At 38.2% G+C, this 20,433-nt stretch overlaps 1 protein-coding gene across 3 annotated transcripts in view; it reads right to left on the bottom strand.

Moving 5' to 3' along the window:
- The window catches only part of SPOCK3 (SPARC (osteonectin), cwcv and kazal like domains proteoglycan 3), a 164,080-nt gene extending 144,462 nt beyond the window's left edge, over positions 1–19,618 (bottom strand). For all 3 annotated transcript variants that reach the window (XM_014878569.2, XM_088163626.1, XM_088163625.1), the window contains exon 1: positions 19,414–19,618. In XM_014878569.2, coding sequence (XP_014734055.2) covers positions 19,414–19,587 — 174 coding nt within the window. In that variant the 5' untranslated portion in view covers positions 19,588–19,618. The remainder of the gene's footprint in view (positions 1–19,413) is intronic.
- Between the last annotated feature and the right edge of the window lie 815 nt (positions 19,619–20,433).

Genomic DNA, 20,433 nt, shown 5'->3' with positions numbered 1-20,433 from the left:
ACTCTTATAATCATAAAGTGTCATGGAAGAGAGAAAACAATACCCAATCTCAATCGTGTACTTTTTCCTAACTGTGGTCTTCTATTTTGGTATTTTGGGGTCAAGCTCCTCATTTATCCTTACAGGAAAAGGGGAAATGCAATAGCCCTAAGCAAATTAAATTACACCTCTAATAGTATTCGAACACGTCTATTTTCCCTTAGGCTGCTTTATCTTTGAGAACCTTGAAGAAACACATCAATAGGAAAAGGCTGCTCCCATTTTGAAGCTTAACAGGCAAATTACTCAAATATTACGTGTATATGTAGCAGAGGATATGAACATCTCAAACAATGCTCTCACTCAGTTTGAAGTTTACACCTCTCTCCAATCACTGTCAGAAACTGAGAAGGAAAAACCCCTCTCCCTTCTACTTTAAAGTTTTTGGGGTATGTACACTTATTTTCCTCTCTGTTTAATCCTTCTCTTTGCTCTTCTTTTTTACCTCAGAAGTGAGGTCAACCATGGTCAAAAAAATACCTAACTAAATTTTCCCACAGATTAAGGACTCTTTCCTCCTCTCATGCCTACTTCAGTTGGTGGAATAAAATGAGTCAAAGAAAACGTGTACTCTGAAAACCAAAAAAATAGTCACTTCTAACTTCCAGGGCGTCCTGAATTAAATCCCAGCTGAAATATCAAAATCTCTGTAGCAGTCTAGCTGATTTATGATTAGCATTAGTAAACAGAGCCCCTGATCTGCATGGGCTCTTTGTCTGATACTCATAAGCATTTGGAGAGCTCTGAAGCATTACTGAAAGAAAAAAGCGTATCTGAAATGTGTCAAATACATTCTTTAAAAAAACCCTTTCTTTTCAATTTGAATTAAAATTTAGTTACCAAGTCAAAAAAATTAAGACACCAACAAAACATTTTTTCAAGTTTCAGGTTTAAAAATGAGTAAGCTAAATATATTTGGAACCTTTTTGATAATAGCAGTGATTTTCAGTCTTTTACAACCTACTTTTACAACATTGCCACTGGACATTTTTTGGTTTCAGAAAGTAGCAGTAATACATATCCTGCTAGCCACAATACATACAATTGTTTAGTCGCTGTTCAAAAATAAGCTCAATGGACCAACTCCTGCCTAAAGCAAGCTTGCTAAGTGTTCTGCATTAAGTTTTCACTTGGAGGTGGTAAAAATTAGGTTTATATTAAGCTACTCTATACAAAGGCACTTAAGCACTTTTACACAAAATGTGTAAAACTACACATGTTGTTCAAAGTACCACACAGATCCATTCAAATCACCTCTGCACACCAAATTCAAATACCTGAAAGTATTCAAAATCACTGAAAGTGTGAACATATATTGCTTTTCTAGGCATTGCTCAGAAACAGGATAAACTTGCTTGCTTAATACCCTGCATTACTAGAGCTGCGCTATTTCTATACTATTATTACTTACATAGCCTCATTTGTTACACGTATCTCTTGAGAGCATTTTGTCACGGAGATGCACCTTTAGTCTCTCCACAGGGAGATACCAAAAGGAACAGCTAAAGCATTTGTTCTCTATACATACTTATTTTACATTAATCATCATATACATCTATCAGTTGTTGATAGCAATTTTGTAATCAGGACTCAATTCACAAGATTGCTCCTGCTTCAGAAAAATATTACCTGTTTCTGTAACTCTTCAACAAGAAACTCAAAGATGTATTTCTACCACTGATAGAAAAAGTGCTCGGTAGAAATTAATACCCACAGGATTGACAGATGCCCTGATGACAAATACTTTTTTAAGCAAATAATAGGGAGTTTTAGTAAGATCTTCCAATTTTATTTGGAGAGAAAAGTAATTCCAAGGTTCTCTCTTTACTCGCTATAATTGATACAGTAAGGATAACACGCTATTGATTTATGATAAACTGATTTAAGTCTTCCTAACATACCCAACTTAAATGAAGTATTTCTATATGAGACAAAAGGTTTAATTGTACACACGACAAACTTAATAAGTCAGTACTTTTGCAAGAGTCCTCTTAAAATAAAACAATGCAAACTTACAGTTTTTGACTGCAAGAGAAAGAAAAAACCCAACAAAACCAAACAAATAAAAAAGCTATTAATTTTCCTACTAACTTAATTTATGCCACATGATATATGGCAAGATACACAATAGAAAGAACCTACACCACCCTTTCCTCAAGCTTAGCTCTGCAATTAGAATTACAGAAGATGCAAAACGAGCATCCGGCCTCATTTTTTTCTTCTTGCACCCTAAAAACAGAGAAGAATATTAATGTCTCAGACCTACAGTTAACAGTCAAAGGAATTATATACCAAAAAATTCCACCACATGAATATGTATGCACACACTAAAAAAAAACCAACAACTTGCTCCTCCTGCAAACAGCCACATATTTGCCCTGCTCTTTTGTGCCTAAATAAATCCAAAACACCTAACACTGGCTTTAAAAATCCAGCTCTGAAGAATTTACCATACGATTGCTATAATTTTTTACATCAGTGAGAATATCCTTCAAGTGCTTGTTGTATATATACCAACATTTTATTTTCCTGTTTCCCCTAGAGAAGCATTCAGCTTCTTTTGTTCTATTAGTTATCTAGTAAAACAACATGAAAGTAAACACAAGACACAAAAATATGAAAAACATTGTTGCAGACCGATAAAAACAAACACGAAAATATATGAAGATGTAAAGTACATGAAATTACTCCTTAAAACCAGCATATTTATTTTGTCCTTTTAAATAGACTAGGTATGTTAAAGAATTATTCACCAAGCAACCAAATCTAAATGGTAACTTAATAACAAGAAAACTTAATTATATGCAGCAAGTTGCTGCTTCTTTGTTGCTTAGTCATTTGGGTTCATTTAGGCATTTTTAAAATACAAGCTAAGAACCACATATATCTCTGGATATAATCAATCACCAAAATCCATCAAGAAATACACTGCCTATTGTGAAACCACACTGCAGTATCACACTTTCATTCCAAATCAGTGATATGGGGCAGTAAGGTGCTAACAGAAATAGCCAAGAAATGCACTGACCACAAATAAATTGTAGTATTGTGAAACAACTGTAAGAACTGAAAGTGCCTAACAGCACTCATACATAGCAACACATCACACATTTTGTTTTCATCAGGTATTTTAGAGGGGTTTTTTTAATACTGTGATAAGAGTACACCATTTTTGTTCTTAGATCAGAGCTCTATCTTGAATTCACTAAAACCCATGAGAACCTTTCACATATAAGCAGTACTTCTGGTGGTTTTTTTTTTCCTCACAGATAGCGCTGTGCAACAGTTCATACTACAAGTCCATGAGTATGCAACTAACTTTCCATACGAGGTTTCTCTAACTTCACTTCCTACCCAAAAAAAAAAAAAGACTGAATGAAGACAATTGACTGTTTACAGTTTCAAACTTTCAGTGAAAATCATCAGATATGGTGAAAATAATTAATTTTACGTCAAAGAGTCCACATTTTACAAAAAAAAAAACTATACAGAAACCCCACTGGATAGGGCTATTTTCTATCTAGAAACTGAGTGCTTTCTCCACGCGTTCAATTTAAAAGCTACTTTCATCTTCTGTTGAATTCATCAACAGCCCTACAGAACCTGAAACAATTTCTTACCAACACAAAACTTTCCCAAGATACTAAAAAAACATAAAAATCTATTTCAGGATAGTGTTTTCAGAGTAACAGCTCTAGCTGAATGCAAGCACATAAACTACAGGAGCTGACTGCTAAAAGACACCTGGCCCATAGTTCATGATATTCAAGTTACTTTTCATATAGTAAGTGCTCCCCTAGGATACAAAGAATTGAGGTCATGCTCTTCATTTCTGCTGTTCTTGATTAGTTATTGCTTATTCTTCAGCAAGTTGTTGTGAAAGATCTACAACAAAAACACATCTGCAGAAGAACAACTTTACAAACAAGGCAAGTTTCTGCAACTCATGTATTGTAAGCCAGTGTTCAAAATAAACTGTTGATTTGTGTGTTACAGAAACGTTTGACTTTAAAAGAGCTATGTCACAGGAAGGGGTAAGTGGCTCGTGTCCAGATATAAAGGAAATGTAGAATTTTTAGGCACAGAAGAGTACACTAAAAAGATGGGATACATAGCTGAAGCTTCAGAATCTGAGTACCACCCTTAATTTGAACACAATCTTACTTTTAGCTTTACTGTTTAACATAAAATTTTGAAACATGTCCAAATAAGATAAGCTAGTTTAACTACTGGAAAGATTTTGGGTTTCTTGAAGTATATTCCTCTTTAATAAATTTTAAAATATTGAAAAGGATAGTGTTTCCTCAGGATAGTTATATCTGCAAATAACAGCCTAGAAATTAATCTTCATGTTTTTACACACCTGATATTTGACACACATCTGATATTTACTAACATTATTTGCTCCTGTACAGCAGTTCCCCCCACAAATTCTATGCTTTAGATACTTATACTACATTATTAATGAGAAACTTAATTTAAAAGAAGGTTGCAAGTCTCAGTGGTCAGAAAACCAGTGGTTTTAACATTTTCTTTAAAAAGAACCAAATCATTTCAGACACTACAGTAATTTGACAATTTATCATATTTCTTTTTTGTGTGTGTATGAAATGTGACTTAGGCTGTCAAAGTAACTGGTGCTACAATTCATCTTTCCAAAGTGGCAGAGCTTAACTTTCTGAAACGTCCGAGTAATATTGTCATATCAAACCCACCAGTAAGGCATTACCTATGCCAAAAGCAAACAATTCAGTCATTTCATCTATTTAAAAACAACCCCACACAGTTGGAATGAACAGCAAAAAAAAGAAACTGACCAGATAGCAACGACCTTAACACATATTAATAATCTTACTCAATGGAATCACAACAAGTGATTTCACAGGAAGCTTGTTCACAGGCTTACATTAGCCACAGGCTGGACAGAACACAGAGCACTCAAGATGTGAGAGAAATTCAAATTCAGTATGCAGAAATCAGTCCCAGTAGTGATTACCTAGGATGACTACACTATCAGTTTGGTTCAACTGAGAAATCCAGTGTCAGATCCCCTCTAAAACTGATCTCAACCTATCCAAGTATTGGTCAGTGGTACTGGACTAAAATTGAATCTTCATAGTTAAATGCTATATTAACAAATCCTTATACCTGACCATTTCATCACGATATTTCTGGATGCACTTAACATGTTCAAACATTAATGGCTGCTGTGAAAATTAAGACTTGGCACTCAGTCTTATTTTCATCACGTTACTAAGTGATTTAAGGAAATAAGACAGCTATTTTTAGTGTAGTAAAATACAGACTCCTAGAAATTAACTAGGAATCTGATCTAGTAAAAGAATCAGATAAATTTCACTTCTCCAAACAACACACAGAGTAGGCTGCCTATAGAGGGTAACTAGACATCCCCGAGGTAAGAAAACTCTGGGTACTTAAATGCCTTTGGATGAATATTTGCTCACAAATTGTACTGCTCCATTCTCAGAAAAAATCATGAAATAACACTCATGTGATTTATAAACCAGCAATTTTTCTTTAGAAATCCTCTGAATTGCTCTTAAGCGTTCTCCCAAGAATGCTGATTTAATTGCTGTGTACAAGAAACTAAATAGAGAGAAAACAACATAAATTGAGCAGTGACAATGAGCTAGGTGAGAAACAGTAAAATAAAGGACAATATAGAATATTTTTTCATATTTGTGGGGTTTTTTAACTTTTAAAGCAAAAGTATTGGGGTGGCACAATCCTACTTCATATTTAGCAAAATACTTAAGTATTTTGATGTTTCATAAGTCTTGACATATCTCCCTGAAACTTCTCAGAAAGCTAATACATAGTGTTTGAAGATTTCAGGAGTCTTCCCTGTCCTACAAATCTATTTGGCAGCCAGTCATTAGAAATACCTGTTTGTAACACCTCAAGCCAAAAATTGCTCACAACAGCAATATAAAAGTAAATAACTGTATCAAGTCCTTTAATAATTTTATGTTGTTGGAGTGAAGCCCTTAACCTCCTTTTAATCCCCTATAACTCAATTACTTCCTAAACCTTTTTCCCAGTAAACAATCTATACTTTTTACAGGACATTTTCTGTGCCAAACTGCCCCGGTTTGTAACAAAAATTAGGCATGTAATTCCTTCTAAATTAAAAATAAAACAAAAAAAAACCCCACCAAATGTCAAAAATACGAAAGTAACTGTATTTTGAAAAGCAAGACGTCATTATCTTAGAGTTACAGTCAAATTTCACAGAACACACACAAGTGTAACAGATTAACTTCACCATTCACTCACATCCTTCCTCAGGAAACTTCAAGTTGCAGGAGGAAAGCAGGAAGACTACCAGAATTATACAGTCTACTTGTCAGAAAGGACAAGAATGAGAAAAATTCTTCTAAATTCATGACCTAAGTGGTAAGATCTGGAATTCTGATCTCAATTGATACTCATTTTTTTTAGGTAAGATGTTCTACTGCTGATAGAATGCAACTGTACTGCCCAGGTTTCCACTAACGTAGGTTCAGGGAGGGCAGAGAGTTTACATGCTCACTAACTCTACCCCCCAAAGATGGCTGGTACTGTTGACCTTCAGTTTCAGAGTTTATAGTCTTGTGCATTTAACTGTTTAAAACAGGAGTGATCTTGATGATTTAGACCCAGGTTGAAAACGGAGGAAGTTCTTTCTTCATCCATTTTTCCAGTTCTGTTATACCAAATACATAAAAATAAACTGGTGTAGAAATGACATAAAATCACCAGTTCTTGCCTGGAGAGTCCAAGCAACACTAACACTTGAGATGTTTATGGGATTGACCAGGGACGTGAACCTGGTGTAAATGTTGAATAGAAAGGGATATTTATCACTGTGACCAGTGTCAAAGAAATATCCACATGGATAAAGTACTTGCTGCAAATCCCTACAGCTGACATAACAGCAATAAAGTTTTGACTTCCATTTCGTCCTACTCTCATTTCTAATTTTCTGGTCAATGTCATAAAAGCAAAGTGACATAAAATATTTTTATTTTAGTGGAAATATTTGAACATGAACAACCCACTGTGTTGCCTGGTCAAGGAAAATAACAAATAGCTTAGCAGATTTCTGAATAAAGATGAGGAAAAAATACAAATGTTAGCAACATCAAAAAATTGAGTAACTTCTTAAGAAAATAAATCTGAGAAAGGTATGACAGAACTTAAGACGAGCGAAATAAGCAGGATATACCATAATATGAACAGAGATTAAATACAAACTAAAAAAAATTTAGTTATAATTATACAATGGTATATCTTACCTAAACCTGGTTTTGACTTGTTCTGCCTACAGATTGGTACCTTACTTGGGACATCTAAGAATTAATGATGCCAGATGATCAATCTACTCTAGCATCAGATGAAAGAAACAACTACTGTATAAATCAATCCCAGTACTTTGTTTTGCCATCAACCCTGTGATTTCCCACAGAATTAAGCCATGCAATAGATGCTTTAATCTCTGAAAAAACAAGTTACTCAGCTTTAGTTTTTAACAATATTATTATGTATATAAATGGCCTTTCTGATACAGGATGAAAGTCTTGCCTCAGAAATACTGTCTTCCTATGCACTGTGCAGCTTTTTTAGTGCTTGTCTGACTTTATTTATTTCTACTTCATAATTGTCACCCTTCAATTTACTTGACTTTCTGTATTGTTTTGCACAGTGCAACATGTGATTCAGCAAAAGGGGAAAGCAGAGTGATCATACAATCCGCAATTCACTGTAGGAGCAGCGCATTTAAAGGCAGCACAGAGGCACCTACCTACAACTCCATGAAGCAATGCAGCAAATGAATCAGACACAGACTTTAAATACACAAACAGAAGTCCTTGAAGATGAATTAGCCAAAATGAAATACCTGGATTCAGGTCAGTGAAACTGAAAGATTGTTTTGTACCCACATGTCACAAATAGCTGAAGAGGGGAGGCAGGGGGAAGAGCTGCAGAATAACAACTTATTCAGGAAAATAATTTATTGAAAAGGATAATCTCCAGTCAAATATAGTAACTTCACAAAATAAAGAAACAATGTTTTCATCGTACTCCATAAGTTGCAACGAACTTGTAATTCTCCTATAGGTGTGTGTATATATATGTATATATATATATATATATATATATATAAAATAGGTATATATATATGAAGCAAAAAGAAAAATAAAAGCAAAAGAACCCAAAACAACTCACACAATAATCTTGGTATTTACACTACTTTAGACCACTAGAGAGGTTTTTCTAATGAATAGGAGTTACTGGATGGATGACTTAGTTTGTCCTCCAGTTCAAGTTTGCTTTCTTTCCATTTTTCAAAGATGCAAAATATATCCAGAAGTCTGTTTTGTAGACTTACTGGTCAAATAATGACTTAAAATAAGCAGACTGGCATAATTCCACCTCTCGCAAACATCAGTGAACATATCTTCGGTGACCTCAATTAGACAAGACTCCCTGCAAACCAGGTTCAGACCCAGTCTAATACAGCATCATCCCAGAGAAACCCATAGTGAAGATTTGATAAAATGGAAAAAACAATCCTAAACCTTCAAGCAGAAATGTTTCATTTCCTGAAAAACTCCTTAAAAATACACTATTTGAACAACTTCCTTTAACATTCAGACATTATAGGGCTGACTGCCTACATATCACTTTGAAATTGTAATTAATTCAGCATTATGAGGATTATTTTCTTCTTTTCCCTTCAATCAACCACTTCTCTTGATCAACATGGGACAAAAAATAACACATCACCACATCTTTTGTTTCATCCCTATGTTTGATTACTCTTGGCAGGTTTTTTTGGTCTAATGAGCAAGCTGTTTGGCCACAGCTACCTAAGTTAAAACAACTGAAAAACTCACTTGTCAAATCTGAAAATAACATCTACTTAATTTTCAAGCTTAAATTTGTTTTATTGCAGTATAAATGAATGATGCACATTGACATATTTTAACTCAGTTGCATAAATATCGTGAAAAATTATACAGCTCTAGAAATTTTAGCTTCAACTATTATTTTTCCCAGTAATTAAAGAAACCATCTTTCTGATATAACTAAGCAAGAACAGGATCTGTGTATGTGGGAATTAAGCACAAACAAATTACTAGCCTTCATCTGCATTAGAATAAAAAGCATAGATATCTGTAGAAGCAGCAGCACTAAACAGATACTACTAACCAGATGAATTTTTTATTATTAATAGTGTTTGACAGCAATTTACAATATTTTAGGGAAAAGATTTCCTAACATTCATGCTGTTGAATAGTCCAACTACACTCAAACCAGGCTAGAAAGCCACAGTCCAGTAGAAAAAAAATTCAAGATCCCCTTATACCATCCAGCTAAAGGAGTACCTGTTTGACAAGAAAGATCTTTTTAAAACCTTAACTATATAACATGCTATCACATTTTAAAACCAGGTAAGCACTGTTAGAATCAGCTTTGCTTCAGAGAATAATTTCTCACATTTTCTTTAAGTATTATTTTTATAACTTCTCCCACCTTTCTTGGAGAAGCTGAAGTTCAAACAAACACTTTCTTGACAATCGCTACATGCTTGTAGCAAAACTTGCCTTGTTCTTATGTGATATTTACAGGAATGTAAAAAAAAGGTGTAGTTCTTCCAGTCAGTGAGCTGAAACTATTGCGTATAACTGCCTCACAAATCTGAGGCATGAATTCAGAATTATTTCATTCTGCACACCACAAACATTGTTAAACCCATGTCACCTTCAGTATATTTCCAAAAATGATCTGCAATCAGTGGGATATCAAATGGTAAGATAAAACTGCAGACATGGTGAGGTTGGACCTACAAAATACTTCTAATATTCTGTGAGGTATTTTGCTCCTCAGAATGAGAGATAGACAACATAAAATCACTTTACATTTTTATTGATCTGAGGTACCAGTTAGCATAAGCATGTGTGCCCTCACACACATGGTCTCATTCACTTATTATTAAAAAAAACAAACAACAAAACAAACAAAACAACAAAAAAAACCACAACGAAAAAAACCCAACAGCTCAACTTTTCCATGTGCTGGACATCAAATACTCTATAATATTAGAACTTTAAAACCTTCTGGGGGAAAAACGTTATTGTCTTCCAATGAGTTAGGTTACTCAAAAATGTCTTCTATTTACAGAAGCTGTGCTACAATCCAAATCTAGAAGACTTGGAGGAAAAAAAGAGATCGTTTCATACACCCTAAGAAGCTCTCACTTTTACATAGGAATGAAAAAAAGGAAAGAGAGGAATTGTAAGCATTCAGCATACGTAAAAACCATGCAAAGACAGAAGGGTATGGTAGCTTTTGTTGAAACCACAGTTCTACCACTGCGTAGAACCCAGTTTATAAATCCACAATCAGTCCTAGAGAAGAACATTGAAATGTTTTGAGATTTTATATGTCTATATTATTCACTCAATATAAACTTACTTAGTTAATTCTACTTCTGCATATCCCTCCCTCTCCATCTTAATGAGACTACACCCGCAGATCTCAGAGAGAAATCTCATGATTCATAATCATGTTACACTTAACTTGGCTAAGACATTACTTACCATAACTACAAGGCAGTTTTGGGCATATATCCCTGCATGCTTTGAGAGGAGCCCATGAATATGAGTGGTAGAACAAGTGGAACCGATTGCCTCTTTTTCTAACATAAGAGCTTTTTTTCTTAACAGTGCAAAGAAATTCTGTCCACTCATGCCCCAAGTACCAGCGTTCATCAAACCAGGACTTTGTAACTGCCTACCAAGAAGCCCTAACTAAAATTAAATATATACACCTGTAAAAATAAGCACATGTATGATAAATTGAACCGTTTAACAGTTTTGGAGAGAAATGCTAAATTGAGTAAGATTTAGAAAAATAGTTACGCACTTAGTGGGCTTTAATCCAGTTCACATATGAAATATTGTGCACTAATACAGTGAGCAATCTGAAAGCCCTTTGCTGGCTTTGTTAAGTACGAGCTCTTCACTCTTCATTCATGTTTTTGGTTCCTGGATGTTGGAAACAAGACTGCCTACCTATTTCTTAATATGCTTAAAGACTTGAACACCAGATTAAGACAAGTATGTTTCCTGGTGATTATCTTAATGTAAATTCTGAAGCCATTTCTCTATCTTCCTTAAGATTTGAATTGGCTTGTGTTCCAACATCAACTGTGATTTTTCACACAAACGCAATTGGCTTTTATTGACAACGCGCACAAGAAAATTATATGTAGATGGTAGAACAGAAATCCTTTTAAACAGCAAATTAGCATAAGAAAAATCAAGCACTCATTCCAGTCATTTCATACTTGGGCCAAAGAAGGAAACACCTCCCGATCAGACCAATATGAATTTAAATGGTATTCTTCCTATTCTTGTGCAAAACAGCATAAATCTTTTGCCTAGATCATCTGGGTATATTGCAGCTAATTAATTCCCTCACAGTGCAGGCCTTAGAGGGCAAACTTTAATCTGTGCCACTAGCACACAAAGATTCCTGAAACCTGAAATGCTTTTGCCATAGTAGAATTTTTGGGTGTAATATAATATTGTAAAGATATAAATAAATAAGCCACTATACACAGGCAAGTATGTTGTCAAATCCAACGTCTACTCTGGCCCTAAACTTTATGAATACAAAGAGTTCTCAGAGCTTGACATGGACTTTCTAAATCTAACCAAAGTGGTTAACTTACTCTGTTGCAAAAGGCTGGAAGGCCACTTGCCACAATGGATTCTTGCCACTGCTCCTTTACCTACCAATCAATTGTTTTCACTTCTAAGAATCACTGTTTGGATTTTCTCCTAAAGTGATGTCACCACACAAGTGAAGTCACCAACACAAGTCCTGTCAAATCCTCAAACATATACGCATCATTAAATATAGATCACCACACTCTTCACATTAATAGCTTCCCTCTGCTTTAGTGAATAGCTGGCAAAACACAGATCATTTTTCACATGCAGTAGCATATAACGAGGAATAAGCTCTGTACTTCTCACTGCTATGCTACAAAGATTTAACTGGAATGAACTTCACCATCAAGACTAAGCTCAAAAACGTCAAAGGAGTTTGTTTCCAGTTGCATGTAGGCCCCAGTCTAAGTTCACTACATAAAATTGTTTGATGACTTGCAGACTTTTTTGGAGAGATACTGAACAAGATGTAAACTGACAGTCTCTTCTGAATCAATGATTATGTATCACATGAGAAAATAAAAAATTAGTTCAAAACAATTTTCTGCAGCAAAATGTCAAGCACTGGATAGTCTGTAATAAAAATATATTAAGAGAATACTTTCTAGAAGTGGTAAAATACCAACAAGTTTGAATGATTTCAATCTCTTAAACCCATTCTCTTACCCTGTTAAAGCAGCCACTTGCAAAGACAGTAACAGAACAGTGAAATCACATCTTCATTGTAATGTGAAAGTTTTGTCATGGGTTATAATTTCATTCTACCTCTCCTTGTATCCAAGGTTGCTGCCTTAAACTTCACCACCCTTTTTATTTACATCATTAATTCGTACATAATCTTCCTTACCATCATCTATCAGTGTGAAATAGGACAGTAGAAGTGAAAAGCCATTAAAAGAAAGATCTAATAACTAAAGATTGTTCAAATTAGGTAAGAATGCCCAGTGAAGCTCTGATCACTGACATAACTAGCCATTAACTTTTCTCTTTCAGAAATCAAATTTCAAGAAATATGAAAATCACAAAAACTTTTAATACTATCCCCTATGCTGGCATTTACTAGCATTGCCTTCATAGTATTTGTTCCTAAAGCAAAGAGGCAAGATTTTTATCACTAAGCACAGTGCAGCTTACAGATGCAAAAAAGAAACACTATGGTTTTCTAAGACATTAAAATATGTCAAGTTAAGACAAATAGGATAACAGAAAAACAAGCAATAGAAGAAACTCCATTCCAAAATCAATATAAAAAAATTTAGAAAGGTCTACATTTGAAACACTAACATGAAACAAAACTACAGCTATTTTACTAAAGTACTTTTTCAATACTAATAGAAAAGGGACAGAAATACCTTGGTTAGAATAAAAGCTTCCTTATGCTTAAATACATAGGAGTTGCTCTAAAGCTAGGTTCCAAAAAAAGTAACCAGTTGCTGAAAGATCTTCTTATTTCCTTCAGCATATCATGCAGGGAAGGGAGGGGGTGCAGGGACAACGCAGACACACCAGGAGTCATGACAACATGGACATGACACAGAAACAACACACGACTGCTTCAACTCAGTCGAAGGAGTCACACTCAGAAATTGGCCAACACTTGCAAACGTACTAATCCAAGCTATTAGTTCTCTTTTTTTGCAGACAGTTACATCAAATGCTTCAATTACCACGAATTAATAGAAGCAGAGGAGATAGGAAGAAAGGATTAATGGCGTCAGTCTAAAAATATTCTAATTCTGCTCAATCCACTGCTTTCTACATTCTGCCACCCCTTACAAAACCTCTTAGGCATCTTTCCCTTCTGATTGTAAAGCCAAGATAGCCTATGCAGTTTCTGCTACTGTTACCATCTATTTGTGTATTACAAAGCTATTTATACTACACTATAATAAGCACAGATGGCTAGAGTCAATCCCAATAAGATTTAATGGAAAGACAAGAGAAGACTGGGTATCCATAGCCACTAAATAACCTACGCCATATAAAATAAAGATTATTCTTCAGAGAAAGGAGATAAAGGTAAGATGAAACAATGTTATCAGCTTTACTATAGATTATGAGGCCAATCTAAGGAAAAGCACATTACCATTTACTTAACTTCTAAACGTTAGCTATATAAAGAGCTTCCAAGCTAATGCCTTCCAAGAGACATTTAAGAGTTCAGTGTTAACAATAGTTTGAGATAAGTAGACTCTGCCTTTTCAGAGAAAAAAGTATTAGGCACTACAAGCAGGAAGCAAAAACAAACCACAGGAAAAGTAATCATGTGAAAGAAAAAAGGAATCTTGAGAATGAATTAAAAGCAAATCTAAAAATTAGAAGCCTTTGTCTATAATACAGAAGTCAGGAAAAATTAAGATTTACATTACTCTTTCCCATTATAATTTGTTACATTCAATCTAGAAGTTATGAACAATTCAATAGCTTCTTAAATTTCCTTAATTAATTAAAATTAATACAAATTTCTAACACTTTCCCATATTTCACAGTTTAAAAAAGAGCAGTCAAGTCCTTATTAGTTTCATTTCAAAGGCAGTAATTACAGGTGAAGGTACAAAATACTTATTCTTTCTGTCTGACCTCCTAGGCTTCAAAATTTTTCCTCCTTCACTGTATTAATAAAATTCAGATCATACAAAGTAAGTCATGGAAAAAAGTGACTGACACTACTTTAGAAGTGCTGCTAAGTTTCAGCTGACAGACCTGGAAAAGATTCAATGCCCTATTTGCAAAAGTAATTTTACGTTATTACAAGATCTTAGTTAAATTTAGGCTTAAGGCAACATAAAGAAGCAGCTCATCTCTCATGCTTTGCAATTCCGTTTTCTCCTGATGTCATGATCATGACATATGTATATCAGAAAAGAGCTGCCATACCCAATAATAAGGTTGTTTCCCCTGAATCATAAAAAGTACTGGAGAAATAAGACCACCAAACCTTTTATCACAACTAATGAGTTAACATGAATTGGAGAAAAGACAAAGAGTGCTACACTATCCAACCCTAAATACTGACTTTCTCTAAAGCACATTTAGCATCCTCCATAAACTAGGAGGGCTTCTTGTCCATTGCAAAAATCTTGAACAGAAGTCCTCCTCCAATAAAGTTACTGGTACTCCACTCTGGGAGCACGAAAACCTTCCGAATATTTACATGGTAATCCCATGATAGTGAAGTGCAAAGAACTTGTAATCAATTCCTTTTAAAAGAGCCTTTGGCTTGCTCAGCTGTACAAAGATGTAGTTGTCATCCACATAGAGATGTTCTCCTCACAACAGTTGCACAGGTGGCATGGAGCTTAACTGAGGGGCGGTATTTGTTTTTGAGAAGCCTTAAACTTCCAAAACAGACAAGGGAATAATTAATGCTGGCTATTACTGAATTGGTATGGAGACCTAATATTCGATTTATCTCCTTTCCAAACACAGAGGTTTAGTTCTCACTAACGCTGAAAAAACATACTCTTTAAATACCTCTAAAAGACTCCTCTGGGAAGCCAACACAAGCTGCCCAAACTTTCCACATCTTGTAGAAGGCAATATATTTGATGGTCAATGTGAGAACACCTCAAAGCAGAGTAAAAAGGAGTACTACCAGCGCAAACTTCCTCTTCATAGCTGATTGGTTTTATGGTCTGTTCAATTTTCTTCTACCTTCTTTACCCTTGATAACTGTATTAACATGGTGGGATGATAGTTAACACTGTAGTATGACGCAGCTGGTTATAATGATCAACCAGCCCGATTATTTCATAGCAACACTATGACACAGTTGAGTTGTGGAGTTCATTTATCAACTTGAATTTGAAAATACATCAATCACCTAAATTATTACCTCTAAAACAAAAAAGTATAGACCACCAACAAGCCAGTTAGAACCCAAAATTTCTCTTCCAGCAGCAAGTAAAATTTACCATATAAAATACAGTCTTTTTAATGAACACAAATGCACAATACACTTTACAAATATCAATTGCTAAGCTAAGTTACTCTATAGAATCCTGCTCCATTGTATTTTAAAAAAATTAAAATTAAAATTTCGGAAAAGAAAGTCTGAAAGATTTTCACATAGTGATATAGCAGCCAACTATGGTTGTACGCAATTTTGCCCAACTGACTGTAGAAATTATATAAAAAGACAAAATTATTTTAAATTACAAAGCCACTGTGTTTGGCTCTAGGATTAAAAACACTACCACTATTTGGAAAGTAATCAGAAAAATAATTCCTATATTCTGATACTCTGTTTTTCTCCACAGGTTTACAGAATTATGAGTAATGAAGGTTTGCTAGATAAGATTTAAGCTGTTCAAAGTAGGAGAGTATAAATGTAATGCCATTTCTCGATCACATTTTTCAAAAAGAATAATCTTTTTTTCAGACAAACTGCAGTATATGTATATGTATTTATCAAATGTCTAGTGCTATCATCATAGACAAAACCATTACCACAAAGCATTATCAATGTAACAAAATATGAATGAAGAAGATACCCCTAACAACATCTACTGAAAAGCCTCAGCTCCTAAGCCTGAAATAAACAGCGGATACATTCCCATGGGCTGGAACCTCTCAGCATCATGACACCACTGGCTGCTGAAGCAGCCCAACCAGGCAACTTGGAAAACCTTAACAAACACATCAACCCTGAGACTTATTTCAGTGACAGATGTGAATAGTTGCAGCTACTCAGCAACTGGACTGCACCAGCACAAAGACGGGGTTGAAAACTCTTCCTCCCCAGCACTTCAGGCAAAAAATAAACGTACCCTCGTATAGAGCCCAAAATGTTTAACTTGCACACACAACTTAAGGGAGTCGATATTTGACATACCCCATCTCCCCCATCTTTTAAGATGGAAAGGCTCCTATTTAAAAACAAGGCCATTCTCAATTTTTGCACAAGAAAAAGAAGTAGGAAGGTAGGTAGCCTCTAACACACATCTAGTTACACTGTTACATGTTAAGGCACAGTTCTTGCCTAGACCTACTGCATTATTTTCAACAGATTTGTCAGAATGATCAAGATCTTTCAAAAGAATTGAAGAGTCAATTACAGTTCTGCCTGTACAAAGTACTGAAAAGATCTTAGCTCATAATCTCATATTAATAACAATTACTGACAAAACTGACATTTTAGAGGATCTTAAGAGAGGTAGGTTTGGGGGTTGGCTTGGTTTTTGGTTTTTTATAAATAAAATATCATATCCTTGTCTATCAGGTTCTGTAAGGGTTCCCTTTCTGAATGACTGTGTTCTTTCTCACCATGATCTAAAACTCTTAAGAAACTGAGCCAATGAGCCAGAAGTCAGGGTCATTATCTTTCACATTAATCAGCCCTGTCAGTTAAGTCTTAAGCTAAGCCTTTAAATACTTCTTTTCACACCAGAATTCCATCTCACCCTTACATCTGTAGGGTATTTAAGCCTGCAAAAAATATCCTACTCTGACCAGAGAATTAAATTACAAACACAGACCTTGCATATCTTGATTTTAACTCTGCAAGACAGCTACCCTTACATATGTTTCAAATGCTGCTGTCCTGTTCCTTAACAGGAGGCCACATCTGAATCACTGATCACATTGCTAATCACAATTCAAAAACAACATATTACAGTCATACTAGTACATTTACTAATTATAAAAAAATGTAGGATGGAAAAACTTATCCACCATGTTATATTTAAGTATGATAATTGATAAGTGTTCTTACAATATGTTTTCCAAATGCATTCTTGTACAGCTAGATTAACACAATTTTGGGAGGCTCTTACAGTTAAGCTGCCTATGCTTTTAAAGGAGAGTCTTATAAAATTAAATAAATATTCCAGACCAGGTACCAATCAATAGCACATAAGCATTCTGCACAAGAAATAAAAGCATACTCTTCATTGAAGCACCAGCCTTATAAAGCTTACACAGTGTAAAAATAAGCCAGCAGATTTGCAAATTGCCTCAGAAGAATCAGTATGCACTACTTCCTCAAAGCAGTCACTCTTAAAACCCCTGGGGACACCTACTTGTCACAGAATAAATTATCTGGCTAATATCCAGTATTACAGTACATGTCAGTGGGCACCCAGGAGACGGGCATTAGAGAGCACTTAGCTTCCTCAGTCTTGCAGGTTAGTCCTTACATAAATGACTTTGCCCAATTACAAAACATAACTGATGTACATATTTTGGAGTTTTCTAGCAGCAGCCTTTAATCCTAGAACATTTCTATAGCTTTGTTTTTTTTTCCAAATTCACAGGTCCCAATGCACAGCATACTGAACAGGTATTTTTCATGTGAAACTAAGCTTTTTCTTTTAAGATATTCAAGGAAAACAAAAATATCTGACTATTGACTGGAAGCAGTCCCGAACATAAGAATTACGCTGTTTAATTAAACTATTGGGAAAATAAGTTCTCCCACAAGTCTAGTAGTTCTTTCCTAGTTGCTTAAGATAAATAGCCAAGTTTGCATCCCACATGCAACACAAACATAAAGCTAGAAAATACATGCATCACAAGACACTGCAGGTCTCAGCAAAACAAAAGACTTCTTGGAGACATTTACTTCAGTTTGCTACAGCAAACTGCAGTCGCCAGCAGGCTGTAGAACAAGAAACCTGTTGCCTCGGAAGTTGCGAACCAAATCAATGCTTTACACCAAATCAAAGAAATCCAGTAGGTTAAACAGTAAAGAAAACAGAAAATTATTTTGCATGCTTGGAATTCGGATTTTTAGAAGTAACGCCAAGGGACGCAGGATGATTAAAGAAAATCTTTTCCACTGCGGGAAATGTGAACGGCTTTTGAAAATAGGTTGTGTTTCACTCAACTTGCAGCAAACATAGCCCGAACTAGGCGCACAGGCGAAGCACGCTGAGGACAGAGCCACCTTACAGCGGCAGGTTTCGTAACTGATGAGATTCGGGTCAGGCTGGGGCTGCCGCTCCCGGGCTCCCAGCACGGCGCTCCGGACACCGCGCACCGCCGCGCTGCAGCCCCGCGCCCCTGACACCGCACCCCGCGGCCGTGAGCGCTGCCCTTCTCCTCCACCCTCGCTGCCCGCACTTCTGACAGGGCACGGCGAGACGCGGCGGAGCCGCCCGGCGCCGCTGCCCAGGGAGGGAGGCAGGCGGCTGTGTCCCGGGCGGCACCGGCGGAGCGGCCGCGGGGGGAGCCCCTGCCCCGGCCCGGCCCCGCGCCCCCACCGCATCCCTTCCTGCAGCGGGGCGGGAAACGGGAGGAGGAAGGATAAACTCGGCGCTCCCCCTCCATCGCTTGGTGCCCCGCAGGGCGGGAAGCGGCTCCCGCAGCCCGGCGGCTGGGCCCCGAAGGTGCGGGCTGGGCCCCGAAGGTGCGGGCTGGGCCCCGAAGGTGCGAGCTGGGCGCCTCACGCCGAGCGGTCCTGGCCGCTGGCGGCGGCAGCGCACCGGGAGCTGCCCGGCCGGACTCCCATCCTCCTCGCCGAGGCGCCGCAGGCAATTAATTAAGAATTAAAATTCAGGAAGAAGGGGGAAAGTTGAGGCTGTACTCCAGCTCCCGCTCCCCAAGGGATGCCCCACACTCTGCAGGAACAGAACCAGCGGGAGCGGGCTGGGCGCGGCTGCCGGCTGCAGGGCTGAAAGGCTGAACTTACGTCTCGGAATTTGTTCCACTGCCCGACCTCCTTGTCGTACTGGGAGACGGTCGTGAGCCATTGTTTATCGTCCAGAAAATTGCCGCTGTCCGGTCTGCCCCCGGCCGCCGCCGCCGCCGGGCTGCACCAGGCTGCCGCACACACGCACACCAAGGCTGCCGCTGCCGCGAGCATCTGGGCGAGAGGAGACACGGGCAGGGAGGAGGGTTACCCACAGCGGAGCCGAACCGGCCGGGGGCTGCCGGCGGGAGACGGGACAGCCGCCCGCCCGAGAGCGGCGGGGGAAAGGGGAAAGGGAGGCTGCCCAGCCCGTCACCTTGCTGCGAGCCCCGCGCTCCTCGCCGCGGCCGGAAAGGCGGCCCCGAGCCCGCTCCCTCCCCGCACGCGCCGCCGTCTGCGGCCGCCCGTCCGTCCGCCCCGCTCCCGTGCCGCGCGCGCCGCCCGCCCCTCGCTCCGCCCCGCCCCGCGCCGCACCGGGAGAGGCGCGCGCCCGCCGCTCCCGCCCGGAGCCGGGCACCTCGGGAACGGCGCGGGGCCGAGAACCCGGGCACAGCCCCAGCACATCCCTGGCACAGCCCGGGCACAGCCTCCGCACAGCCCCGGCACAGCCTCGGTGCATCCCTGGCACAGCCCGGGCACAGCTCCGCACAGCCCCCGTCCGGGCCCGCAGCAGCCCCGCGGTGCCGCCGCCGCCTCCTCCGGGATGCCGCTGGAACTTCGCCACAGCTGCGTTGGCGCCTCGCACCCCACGTCAGATCGGCGGAAACCCCTCGGCAGACATGGTCCTTCAAAACCCACAGTCATGCCAAGATAGAACTTCCCGCGCCTTCGGGACAAGGAGGGGAGCAGGCTCGCGTGTCGCCCGAGTGCTGATGGAGGCACATTGTGATGCCGCCTGCCCATTTTATCCCTTTTGTAAGGATCGCGCACTCTGCCCTCTCTTTCTGGTTTTTGTCTTTTAAACAGCAACGGTCTGTTAACGGAAAGTCTTCAATGACATTTGGTTGCTTTCCCGAATTA

Source organism: Sturnus vulgaris, chromosome 4, assembly GCF_052056855.1.
Source record: "Sturnus vulgaris isolate bStuVul1 chromosome 4, bStuVul1.hap1, whole genome shotgun sequence".
Lineage (NCBI taxonomy): Eukaryota > Metazoa > Chordata > Aves > Passeriformes > Sturnidae > Sturnus > Sturnus vulgaris.
The sequence above is the reverse complement of the archived record's forward strand: the minus strand, read 5'-3'. Positions and strand labels throughout refer to the sequence as shown.